The 13,186-nt window shown below is 52.0% G+C and overlaps 1 protein-coding gene across 9 annotated transcripts in view; it reads left to right on the plus strand.

Moving 5' to 3' along the window:
- Nucleotides 1-13,186, plus strand: part of LOC119958367 — a 93,300-nt gene that overhangs the window by 67,650 nt on the left and 12,464 nt on the right. For all 9 annotated transcript variants that reach the window (XM_038786838.1, XM_038786839.1, XM_038786841.1 and 6 more), the window contains 4 exons: nt 1,168-1,233; nt 3,469-3,595; nt 6,166-6,293; nt 10,474-10,597. In XM_038786838.1, the coding sequence (XP_038642766.1) occupies nt 1,168-1,233; nt 3,469-3,595; nt 6,166-6,293; nt 10,474-10,597 (445 nt within the window). The remainder of the gene's footprint in view (nt 1-1,167; nt 1,234-3,468; nt 3,596-6,165; nt 6,294-10,473; nt 10,598-13,186) is intronic.

Genomic DNA, 13,186 nt, shown 5'->3' on the forward strand with positions numbered 1-13,186 from the left:
CGGGAGGGTTGTCCCACTGGACCCCTGGACACTCCTCCTTGTGTCTAGTTCCGCAATAGCCTAATTAGTGGAGGGAGAGAGGCGGGGGGGGGGGGGGATCTACTTGTAGGGGCTGAAGTGACTCCCCACTGCAGCATTAGCCCAGACAGATCAGAAGGTAAACTGTGTACGATAATTAGTGATTAGCTTACCCTTGTGTTGAGGGGTGTTATCCAATCCTAACGTTGAGCAGAGACAGCAACCGTATTAAATTGACCAAACTATTTACTTGATTGCCAAACAGCAATTGCGAGAACTGGGCCGTTTGTTCGTTTTTTTTTCAGGATGTGGGCACCGCTGGCCGGGCCCAGCATTTGTTGCCCTCCCTAATTGCCCCTTGTAAAGCTGGTGTTGAGCCCCCGCCTCGAATCACTGCAGTCCCTGCGGTGTAGGTACACCCGCGGCGCTGTTAGAGAGGGCGTTCAGGATTTTGGCCCAGCGGGGGGGGGAAAGGGGGCCCCTCCGTCTATCTTTCTTGGGCAGTGAGGTGGAGCCGAGTGCTGCCGGTCCATTCGGGCGAGGTTCGCCAACGGCCTGAGAATCGACGATCCGTACCGCTTAATGATAGGATCCCGACAGTGCGGAAGGAGGCCATTCGGCCCGTCGAGTCTGCAGCGACCCTCCACAAGAGCACCCCGCCCTCTCCTCGTAACCTAACCACATTCTTGGACATCAAGGGGCAATTTAGTTTGGCCTGTCCACCTAACGGTTGAACTGTGGGAGGAAACCGGAGCAGCCGGAGGAAATTCACGCAGACACGGGGGGGGGGGGGGGGGGGTGGGGGGGGGGGGGGGGGGGGGGGCGTGCAAGCTCCACACGGGCAGTTACCCAAGGAACCCGGGTCCCTGGTGCTGAGAGAGGCTGCGGTGCTGACCCCTGCCCCGCCGCACTGCTTAAATGGCCCAAAAACCGTCCTGTGCCCTACGCCAGATTCCGTTCTCAATTTGCGTTGAGTTTCGTGGGGGGGGGCACTGATTGGCCTGGATGTCCGTGGGCCAATCTGGGCTTTGGCTCCTGGTGACTGACCCTTGACCTCCCCACTGCTGGCAAAACGCGCGTGAGACGGGCCAAAGTTGGCATCTGGCCCACCACCCAGGTGTCCCTAATTGTACATTTGTTCCTCAAAAGCCAAGAAGGCCGAGGGAGGGGAGGGAGCCCCCCCTCCGAAGAAGAAGAAAAGAAGCCAGGAAATAGGTATGTAAATAAATGCTTCGATTGATATTGCTGGAAAAGGTGTCGCCGAAAAGCTCGTACAGAGTTTGAACATCGCGGGAAGGCGAGCCACGTTGTCGAAGCTTTTCAACTTGCCCTCATCGGAAACAGACCCAAGAGTGCCAAATTTCAAACTTTCTCATCAGGAGAAATCGTGCTGATTGGCTGGCCGAGGCATTGCCATGGAGATAGCAGTGAGGGATTAAGCTGCCCCATCCCCTGGGTGATTACCCATAGTTTGAAATTTGGCATTCTCGTGTTTGTCCTGATGAGTGCAAGATGAAAAGCTTCGACAACACCTCTCCCCTTCAATGTTCAAATTCTGTACTCGCTTTCTTGTATATTTTTCACAGTTTCTTCAGTACAGCAAAGGGAGGTTGAGAGGTACAGGCATCCCAGACAGAATAACGAAGGGCTCCACACTTTTTTTTTTAAGTGTCGTATTCGAGGCCCCACCTTAGTTGCCCTCGTGCTGATTATGCAACCGGGCATCCCGCAAGGCCAGCTCGGAGTGTCAACCACATTCAGCGCGCGATTCGATTCACATCGAGGAGCAGATAGAACATACATAGAACAGTACAGCACAGAACAGGCCCTTCGGCCCTCGATGTTGTGCCGAGCAATGATCACCCCACTCAAACCCACGTATCCACCCTATACCCGTAACCCAACAACCCCCCCCCCCACCCCCTTAACCTTACTTTTTAGGACACTACGGGCAATTTAGCACGGCCAATCCACCTAACCCGCACATCGTTGGACTGTGGGAGGAAACCGGAGCACCCGGAGGAAACCCACGCACACACACACGGGGAGGACGTGCAGACTCCGCACAGACAGTGACCCAGCCGGGAATCGAACCTGGGACCCTGGAGCTGTGAAGCATTTATGCTAACCACCATGCTACTGTGCTGCCCAAATGGGGTAGGAGACCACCGGGCTGGGAATCTTTGGACGGCAGCCTTCCTCGAACGAACGTCGGGTGGCTGGGCCGCCCACCCACCCCTCGCTTCGGGCGGAAATCCCGCCTTCGAGAGCCTCCGGACAGTCGGATTGTCCGACAGCTCTCCAGTCCCAGCAGTGACGTGAGGGGGGGTTGGTGGGAGTGATCGGCGTCTCGGGTAGGGGAAGAGGCCAGCGGGGCTGGAGGCTGAGAGGACACTTGATCCTTAATCCCGAAGGTGGCTTCTGATGGAAGCCCCCACCCCCCCACCCCACCCCCAAAAAAGAAAACCCAGGGGCTGGTTTAGCACAGTGGGCTAAATCGCTGGCTTGTCATGTTGAATAATGCCAGCAGCGTGGATTCAATTCCCGTACCAGCCTCGAACAGGCGCCGGAATGTAGCGACTAGGGGCTTTTCACAGTAACTTCATTGAAGCCTACTCGTGACAATAAGTGATGATTATATTATTATTTTAAGTCAGCTGATTTTTGGACGTTCCCCCATGCACGGTGAATCCCAACGCCTGCCCCCCTCCCCGCCGTGCCCCCCACCCCCGCCATGTGCCCCCCTCGCTCGCCGCCGTGCCCCCCTCGCCCCGACGTGCCCGTCCCTCTAAAGCCCTCCGCTCAGTGCCCCCCTCCCCCGCCGTGCCCCCCTCCCCCGCCGTGCCCCCCTCCCCCGCCGTGCCCTCCCTCCCCCGCCGTGCCCCCCTCCCCCGCCGTGCCCCCCTCCCCGCCGTGCCCCCCCCCCCTACACCCCCCTTCCCCCGCCCCCCTACACCCCCCTCCCCCCCCGCCCTACACCCCCCTCCCCCGCCCTACACCCCCCTCCCCCGCCCCTACACCCCCCTCCCGCCCCTACACCCCCCTCCCCCGCCCTACACCCCCCCTCCCCGCCCTACACCCCCCTCCCTCGCCCTACACCCCCCCTCCCCACCCCCCCCCCCCCCCCCCTTACCCCCGGAGGGGCAGTTCATCATGGTGAATTCACCAAAGCTGCTTTTTGAACCTTGCTCTCGATGCCCCTCCATGTGCCCACCCAGGTAAGGCAGCCACCCAGTCGGCACTATCCATGTGACGATGCAACCTCCAGCTCGCACTGAGTGGGGAGGGGCTGGAATAGATGCCAACTCCAGTTCGAGAACCGCTGAGCCGATCGCCATGTTTCAAACAGTTTTAGGGTTCAACTGGGGTGGGTGTAAAGAAGCCATTTCCTTTTGAGGGAATCAAACACAAACAGGTCCTTGCACTGGTGTTTATTCTTTCTTTTCGCAGGTTCCTGGTGTGTCTATATACAGAAAGTAAGATCTCGGGAAATTCTACCTCGGTTGAAAACAGCCATTGGTGACTTTCTCCATGATCGATCAGTGGCCTTCAAAGAGATTGTACTGTATCCTGACAGGTACGGCTTGGGTTGCTCTTGTTGCTGATCCGATTTATGTTCAACCGAGAAGTTGGGTCATTGCCGGAGGGTGAAGTGTTTTACTTCAATCTCTTGCCTCCGAGAATCAAACACTCCCAGGACAGGTACAGCACGGGGTTAGATACAGAGTAAAGCTCCCTCTACACTGTCCCCATCGAACACTCCCAGGACAGGTACAGCACGGGGTTAGATACAGAGTAAAGCTCCCTCTACACTGTCCCCATCGAACACTCCCAGGACAGGTACAGCACGGGGTTAGATACAGAGTAAAGCTCCCTCTACACTGTCCCCATCGAACACTCCCAGGACAGGTACAGCACGGGGTTAGATACAGAGTAAAGCTCCCTCTACACTGTCCCCATCAAACACTCCCAGGACAGGTACAGCACGGGGTTAGATACAGAGTAAAGCTCCCTCTACACTGTCCCCATCAAACACTCCCAGGACAGGTACAGCACGGGGTTAGATACAGAGTAAAGCTCCCTCTACACTGTCCCCATCAAACACTCCCAGGATAGTACATGAATGAAGCATCTTTTAAAGTACAGAATGTTTGAAGTTACAGTTGAACTCCTTAACAAAAGTCTTTAACCTGCTGCCCACAACTTTAGACAGAGGAATGAAATTGTCACCATCTAGCTGCGCTAGTGTGAACGGCAGTCAGGGCCTGTCTTTAACATCTCGATGGAAGGTAGCAGCACATTAAATAACTTCCAATTTCTTCAGTCATTGGCGTGGAATATGGGGAACAGGGAGTTGGGGAATGGATTCAAACGCACAAAATGGTTATCAGAGGCAATTCTGTTGTCCATACAGGACCCTCGGAAGCTTGCTTCATCTGATTTCAAATGGGACCCGAATGACTTTTCTTTTCCAATTCTGGGGCAATTTAGCGTGGCCAATCCGCCTACCCTGCACATCTTTGGTTTGTGGGGGCGAGACCCACGCAGACACTGGGAGAATGTGCAAACTCCACACGGACAGTGACCCGGGGCTGGGATTCGAACCTGGGTCCTCGACGCATGTGAGGCAGCAGTGCTAACCCACTGCCACCGGGACCCAAATGACAATTGGGCAACTTGAGCATTGCCCCGTAAGCCAGGCTTTATCAAACTCGGGTGGGTGGGGGCTGGGGGAGGGACCCGCGGGTGGGTGTCGGAAGGGTCGCGGAGCCCCCGATCGCGCAAATCCAGACGCAGCAGCCGGCTTTTGGTTACGCCGACTGCAAGCGGTCTTCAAAATGGCCAGGAGCAGATTTTTTAAAATTTGGCCACACTGCACATGCGTGCCCGATGATCGGCCACGCAAGGCGCAGTGCGGCCACATTATTTTTTTATATGGTCGCAGCCTTTTTATTTCAAGTTCGGGGGGGGGGGGGGAGGGCAAAGGGATAAACAGACCATAGGGGCCAAAGGAACCCCAAATCATTTCCTCCATTTTTGTCAGCAACAAGCCCGGTAGGAGAAAATGGTGGGTCGCACACGTCGGCCGGCTGGTAAAAATGCGTCCCTGGAAAAAAAAAAGTTTGAAAGACGCTGCCGTAAGCGATATTGGGTGTCGGAAGGATACCGGCTCAATGTACGATTCCCATCCAAAATCCTGCCTCCCCGGGTATAAGTTATCTGTTCTGGTATAATTCTACTGAATAATTTCTGCACTGTCTCAGATACCTCTTCATGCTGCAGGTGTGCTTTCCAATTCTATCCCTTTTGAAATTGAAAGCCAACCATAGAATCCCGACAGTGCGAAAGGCGGCCATTCGGCCCATCGAGTCTGCACTGATCATTGGATAGTTCACCCTTCCTAGGCCCACGCACCCACCCTATCCCCATAACCCCACCTAACCTTTTTTTCATAGAATTTACAGTGCAGAAGGAGGCCACTCAGCCCATCGAGTCTGCACCGTCTCTTGGAAAGAGCACCCTACCCAAGGTCAACACCTCCACCCTATCCCCATAACCCAGTAACCCCACCCAACACCAAGGGCAATTTTGGACACTAAGGGCAATTTATCCTGGCCAATCCACCTAACCTGCACATCTTTGGACTGTGGGAGGAAACCGGAGCACCCGGAGGAAACCCACGCACACACGGGGGAGGATGTGCAGACTCCGCACAGACAGTGACCCAAGCCGGAATCGAACCTGGGACCCTGGAGCTGTGAAGCGATTGTGCTATCCACAATGCTGCCATGCTGCCCAGGGGCAATTTATCATGGCCAATCCATCTAACCCACACCTCTTTGGACTGTGGTAGGAATCTGAAGCACCCGGAGGAAACTGACGTGGGGAGAATGCTCCGCGCAATCGCCCGAGGTCGGAAGCAAACCTGGGTCCCTGGTGCCTGGAGACCGTAGTACTAACCACTGTGCCTTTCTTTCCTTGATATCCCCAATAACCTGCATCACTGGGATGCATTCCTTCAATGTCACTGAAGTCCCCTCTGAAATCAGACTCGATGCATTCTTAAATTGATCATCATATGTATATACAGAGATGGCAGCTTGGAATATTTACAAATGGATTGACTTGTGGCTGATTCACTTCTAGCTTCTCTGCTTGTGTTGAGCTGTGTTGTGAGGATGACATGAATGAAGCATTGAAGTTTGACCCACGCAAGACTTTTGGACAAGCAGCAACCATCAGCAAGGTGGAGAAACTGGGAGCTTTGGTTGACGGTAAGTGACCTTTCCTTCCCTCACTCCCATTCTCGACACTCTGCCCGAAGGCCTTGATTTCTCCTGGCGGGAGGATCTCTCGGCTGCGGGTGGCCGTCCCAACAACGGTGGGGGCGGGGGGCTACACCAAATGCCCCGATCCCTTCCTTTCCCAGCATGCACTGGCTTACTGGCTGGAGAGCGGGCTCCTTACCCTCTTGCAGAAGGGTAATTCTAGGGCCGTACTTGGGCAGCAGTCGTTAGCACTGCTGCCTCGCGACGTCAGGGACCCGGGTTCGATTCCGACCTTGGGTGTGGAGTTTTGTATGTTCTTCCCACGTCTGCGCGGGATTCCTCTGGGCGCTAGAAACTTCCTCCCACAGTCCAAAGATGTACAGATTAGATGGGGGTTCCGGGAATAGATGGGGGAGTGGGCCGGTGTAGGCTGCTCTTTCAGAGTGTCGGTCCTGCCTCGATTGGCCAAATGGCTGCCTCCTGCACTGTAGAGATTCTGAGTCTATGACGATGACGGCACAGTAACATTGTGGCAGGGTAGTGGGCGAGTAAGCCAGAAGTTTGGACTATTCCTCTGGAGAGTTCAAATTTCACCATGGCACCAGGAGGTATGTGCGTTAAATTAATCAATAAATCTGGAATGACTAGCCGCTAACAATTATGAAGCAACGTTCAATTGTTGTCAAATCTTCCCCTGATTCACTAAATCCCTTCAGTGTCGGAAGCCAGATATCTTTATTTACTCTGTCTGGCCCACACTAACGTGGCGGACTCTTCACTGGGGAATTGCCCAGCAAGGTTGCATTGCACCACTACAAAAGAAAGCACTGTGGATGTACCGACAAGACATGGACTGCAACGGTTCACGAAGGCGGCTCGCCACCACCACCTCGAGATCTTTAAAAATTGGTTCATGGGATGCGGGCGTCGCTGCTTTTATTGTCCATCCCGGAGGGCATTTGCGAGTCAACCACATTGCTGTGGGATCTGGAGTCACATGTAGGCCAGACCGGGTACGGGCGGCAGATTGCCTTCCCTTAAGCGAGCCAGATGAGTTTTTATGACAATCGACAATGGGATTCATGGTGAGCATCAGACTTTTTTAACTCCAGATTTTTATTGAACTAAAATTCCGCCATCTTCTGTGGTGAGATTGGAACCTACAGACCCCGGATCATTGTCCCAGGTCTCTGGATTACTAGTCCAGTGACAATACCGCTCTTCCACGGGCCTAGCCAGCGTCACCCACATCCCATAGATGATTTCTTTTTTTTTTAAATTGGTCCACATTGACGACCGTACTTTCAGCTGCTGTGATCTTGAGCTCTGGAATTTCCCACTTTCTGCCTCTCTATTGCAGACCTCAGCTAACCGATGACTCAAAAATGAGATGAGGATAGGAATTGTGATAGGTAGAGGTTCTCGAATATTGGTAATGCATGTCCCCTTTGACATAGCGCCAAGTAGAAAATGTGAGTTAAAATTTTCTTGCCATAGTTAAGGACAGAGTAGACGCCCAGGAACTTGCTAAGGAACCCAAAGAGGAAGAAACATGCATAGGTGATCCTTCACAATTTCTTGTGAGGATCACAAGGACGGAATGTAGCCATCTAAGATGGACACTGGGCTACAAAATGGAGAACCGCAAGGAACACAGGGAAAAACAGTCATAGTGAGGACACACAGCTTGCAAAAGACTGTTTTGCATTTTGCACGTACAGAAACCAGTTTCCAAAGAGTTGCAGAGTTTCAGCCAAAGGTGCAAATGGGAAACAGATCTGCATATTAATGAGGTGATCCCGGCCCAGGCCCAGGTACAATAGAAACATTTAAGTATCGATGGATACTTTTCCATAGACGCCCAGACAGAATGGCGCCAAGGTAATGGTGATGAAACTGGAGTCAGGATGCGATGCAACAGATCTGGGCCGGAGTCTGGAAGCAACAGACCGAGTCATGTGCTTGACCTTCTTTTTATAGGTCCCAGGAGGTTCAGGCCCCCTTGGGGTGGTTCCCTCATCTATTGGGTCTTTCCCAATCGATATCTTTCAAACTCCCCAATCCTAGGGTCGTTCCTCGATGTTTGGGGCGGTCCCTACGGCTCTTTGCTTTGGCGCCATTCTATCTGGGCGTCTATGGAAAAGTATCCATCGATACTTAAATGTTTCTATTGTACCTGGGCCTGGGCCGGGATCACCTCATTAATATGCAGATCTGTTTCCCATTTGCACCTTTGGCTGAAACTCTGCTACTCTTTGGAAACTGGTTTCTGTACGTGCAAAATGCAAAACAGTCTTTTGCAAGCTGCGTGTCCTCACTATGACTGTTTTCCCTGTGTTCCTTGCGGTTCTCCATTTTGTAGCCCAGTGTCCATCTTAGATGGCTACAGCAGTCTATCCGGTTGAAGTCTCTGTCTTCAATCTGGAATGTAGATTCATTCGTTCAGGTTCTCTGAGTACCGAAATACAGCAGCCCACAGTATTCCTGGAGAGAGATAGAGAGAGAGAGAGAGAAGAGGGGGAGAACGGACACTTGCAGCAGCGTCCAGGGACCGACTCTCCTTTCCTTGGGTCTCCCGGAAATTATCCCACTCGGGCAGGACCTGATCTCCGCCTGTTACCGGGCAGAATACGGCCTTTGGTGGCCAATGAATTGGCCAAGGCAACCAATCGAACTGAGTCCCACCTCATCTCTCGGGTGCCATAGTCTGAGTTCGGCTGCCCGTAAACTAGCACCATTTACGATGTTGCAACTTTTTGAATTCCTCATTCCCTCTGCTGCTTGACTTAAAGATGCAGGTTCATGAAGCATCCACAATCAACATAACAGCAAAAAACAAAGAGGAAAGTACAGGAATCAACAGGAAGGACCCTGACATCCTTCCCATGGTACCTTCCCTTGCAATCACAGAAGGCACAACACCTCCTTTACCTCCTCCCTCCCTATCGTCCAAGGCCCCAAATACTCCTTTCAGGATGGACAGCCTTTCACCTGTTCCTGCTTCAATTTGGTTTATTGTATTCTCTGCTCCCAGTGCGCTGTCCTCTACACTGGGGAGACTACACCCAGACTGGGCGACCGCTTTGCTGAACACCTTCACTCAACCCGCAAGCATAGAACCATAGAATTCCTACAGTGCAGAAGAAGGCCCCTCGGCCCATTGAGTCTGCACTGACCCTCTGAAAGAGCACCCTACCTAGGCCCAATCCCGTAACCCTACCTAACCTACACCATGGGATAATTTAGCACTGCTAATCTATCTGACCTGCACATCTTTGGATTGTGGGAGGAAACCCAAGCAGACACGGGGAGAGGGTGCAAACTCCCCACAGACAGTCACCCAAGGTCGGAATCGAAAGAGTCCCTGGCGCGCTCAGACATTAGTGATAACCACTGTGCCGCCCATGACCCCAACCTTCCTATCGATCGCCATTTTAAATCAGCACCTTGGTTTCCTGCCCACATGTCAGTCCTTGGCCTTCTGCAATGTTTCAGTGAAGCCCAACAAAAGGTGGCGGAGCAGCATCTCATCTTCCGATTAGAAATGTTACAGTCATAGAACATAGAACAGGAGAGCACAGAACAGGCCCTTCGGCCCTCGATGTTGTGCCGAGCCATGATCGCCCTACTCAAACCCACGTATCCACCCTATACCCGTAACCCAACAACCCCCCCCCCCCCCAACCTTACTTTTTGGGACACTATGGGGCAATTTATCATGGCCAATCCACCTAACCTGCACATCTTTGGACTGTGGGAGGAAACCGGAGCACCCGGAGGAAACCCACGCACACACGGGGAGGACGTGCAGACTCCGCACAGACAGTGACCCAGCCGGGAATCGAACCTGGGACCCTGGAGCTGTGAACATTTTTTTGCTAACCACCATGCTACCGTGCTGCCCTCGGGACTTGACAGCGAGTTTGACAACTTTACACTGTGACCTTTTACCCTCCGTCTTGTATCCTTTTAAAAAAATATCCCATGCATGTATTGTCTCAGTGCAAAAAAAAAAAAACCCTCCCTCCACTCACCCACTCCCCTCTCCCCAGGGCCATGTGCACACACGGCACATGCCGCCAGACCTGTTGAGCTTTTTCAGCATCCCCCATTCTTGTTTGATATCCCAGCGTTTGCAGTAATTTGCTTATTATATCGAGGCTCATCGTGCCTGTTTGCTTTGCAGGGAGTGACCCTCGGACACTGTGCGTGAGAAACCTTCCAAGTGAAGTCCATGCCAACGACCTTAAAAACCTGTTTGGGGGAGTCGCTGGCATCTGGTTGCAGGAGTGTCAGACAAGTAGCAAAAGGTACTTAACTCAGCAAATTGTCGTGATCGGGGATAAACTGGGACGAGTGGCGGATGCAGATTCAATCATGACTTCCTGAAGGGAATCGGATGAACGGTGAGGATTGTCATGGGCCAGGGTTTAGAGAACACCAAAGTGTATCATGGAGTTCACCTGACCCACAACTTTTACTAGATTGCGGTATGGGGAGCACACGGCCCACTCTACAGGTGTGGTACAGCAGAAATGGAAACGTATTTTTTAAAGCAAAACAATGTTTATTCTATGAACTCAAGTTAACCTTTTTAAAACATACAGTGAACATCTCAGCAACCATCAATTCACATACAACCCCCAAAAATACAACACTAAGTAATTCTTAATAAATTTCCTAAACAACATCCAGAAGACAAAAGACCCTTTTAACGCAAAGATCAGGTTTAAATTCACTATTGAGAGCAGTTACCACTTTGAAAATCCCAAATGGACATTCATAAACTTGCAGAGACTCTCACACATCCTGCTGTCATTTCAGCTTCTCTAAAACTAAAATGAAACCAAACCCACCCTGCAGCAAAAGGCCTAAAGCGAAAGTAAAAAGCTGACAGACAACCCAGCTCCGCCCACTCTCTAACATCACTGCAGTAATAAACACCCATTTTTTAAAGGCACTCTCAGTACAGATATTTATATACACACCCATTTATTTATTTATTTTTAAATTTAGAGTACCCAATTATTTTTCCAATTAAGGGGCAATTTAGCGTGGCCAATCTACCTACCCTGCACATCTTTGGGTTGTGGGGGCGAAACCCACGCAGACACAGGGAGAATGTGCAAACTCCACGCGGACAGTGACCCAGGGTCGGGATTCGAACCCGGGTCCTCGGCGCCGTAGGCAGCAATGCTAACCACTCCACCACCGTGCTGCCCGCCACACACCCATTTATAAACACCCATTTGTTGAAGGTACTCCCACATGATGGGAATAATTTGAAAGGTTTGTGGTGAGGGGGCTTAACTGCACAACTCCGACCCAGAGGGCACAGGTGCAATGTACCGAATGGCTTCTTGCTGCGCTGTGTGTTTCTATGACCGGTACCTAGGCCACAAGCATACCTGCCACTGACCAACCAGAAGCAGGTATGGAGCCCTGAGAACAATCGTATTTCTATAGGGATTGCCCAAGGCTGCGATGGACACTGAGGCTTTGAAGGGTGAATTGGATTGTTATGGGGGAAAAGACGAACGTTTCCAGAGCCACAGGGGTGTTACTATCAAATGCTAGTATATGATGGCGGTACATCTACTCTATGTAGATGTACCGCAGCAGTTTATCTTTTACCTTCAGCAAGTTTATTCTGCCCGCAGATCAGCAGAGATGCAAACTCCTTACAGTTCTCTTCTCCACCCCCCCCATGGCAACTGTTCTAGCTGTGTCCATTTATCCTCTTCTGGAGGTTAAGCCAATAACCATTACCTGTCTTTAATACGAACATTAGCGTTGCAATCTAATTGCGAAAGCATGTGCTTGTCGATTCACTGACTGGGAAGGGCACTGTTTCTCAGTCGGCAAACCAGGACATGCTGAATGGCCTCCTCTTGTTCAGTTCGTTAAAATCCCTACAGTGCAGAAGGAGGCCATTCAGCCCATCGAGTCTGCACCAACACGCTGAAAGAGCACCCCACCTAGGCCCACTCCCCCCACCCTATCCCCGTAGCCCTGCAACCCCATCTAACCTGCACGTCTGTGGAGCCAGAGCACCCGGAGGAAACCCACGCAGACACTGGGAGGACGTGCAAACTCCACACACAGTCAGCCAAGGCCGCAATTGAACCCGGGTCCCTGGTGCTGTGAGGCAGCAGTGCTAACCCACTGTGCCATCCAAGACAAACGACCTTCATTTAAAAGCTGCGTCAAAATGGGGGCAAGCAATATTTAAATGGAGATTCTTTGTGTTTCTGAGCTACCCCAAGCGCTTTGTGGAGAGGTCAATGGAAATGGTTAAGAATGCGGGAGTCTTAACAAAATTAGCATCAAGCCCTTTGGAATGGAAAATGGGAAAACACTTATTCGCATAGGGTTGTAAAAATCTGAAATCCTTGTCCCCAGTAGCCTCTGGAGACTAGAACTTCCAAGATCTGGGATGAATCAATTAGGGGAGGTGAGTAAATGGAGTTGACCTAGAGATCGGCCATGATTTAACAAAATGGTGCAGCAGGCACGAGGGGCTGAATGGCCTCATTTTGGAGCTATAGCTAACTCCCATTTCAAGGTTGTGCCTCCTTGTTCTGGGCTTGAACTTCTCAATTGGATCAGTCGCTCATAAGAACTAGGAGCAGGAGTCGGCCATCTGGCCCCTCGAGCCTGCTCCGCCATTCAATGAGATCATGGCTGATCTTTTGTGGACTCAGCTCCACTTTCCGGCCCGAACACCATAACCCTTAAGCCCTTTATTCTTCAAAAAACTATCTATCTTTATCTTGAATGGGCAGCACGGTGGCCTAGTGGTTAGCACAACCGCCTCACGGCGCTGAGGTCCCAGGTTCGATCCCGGCCCTGGGTCACTGTCCGTGTGGAGTTTGCACATTCTCCCCGTGTTTGCGTGG

The sequence above is a fragment of the Scyliorhinus canicula genome, chromosome 29, assembly GCF_902713615.1.
Source record: "Scyliorhinus canicula chromosome 29, sScyCan1.1, whole genome shotgun sequence".
Lineage (NCBI taxonomy): Eukaryota > Metazoa > Chordata > Chondrichthyes > Carcharhiniformes > Scyliorhinidae > Scyliorhinus > Scyliorhinus canicula.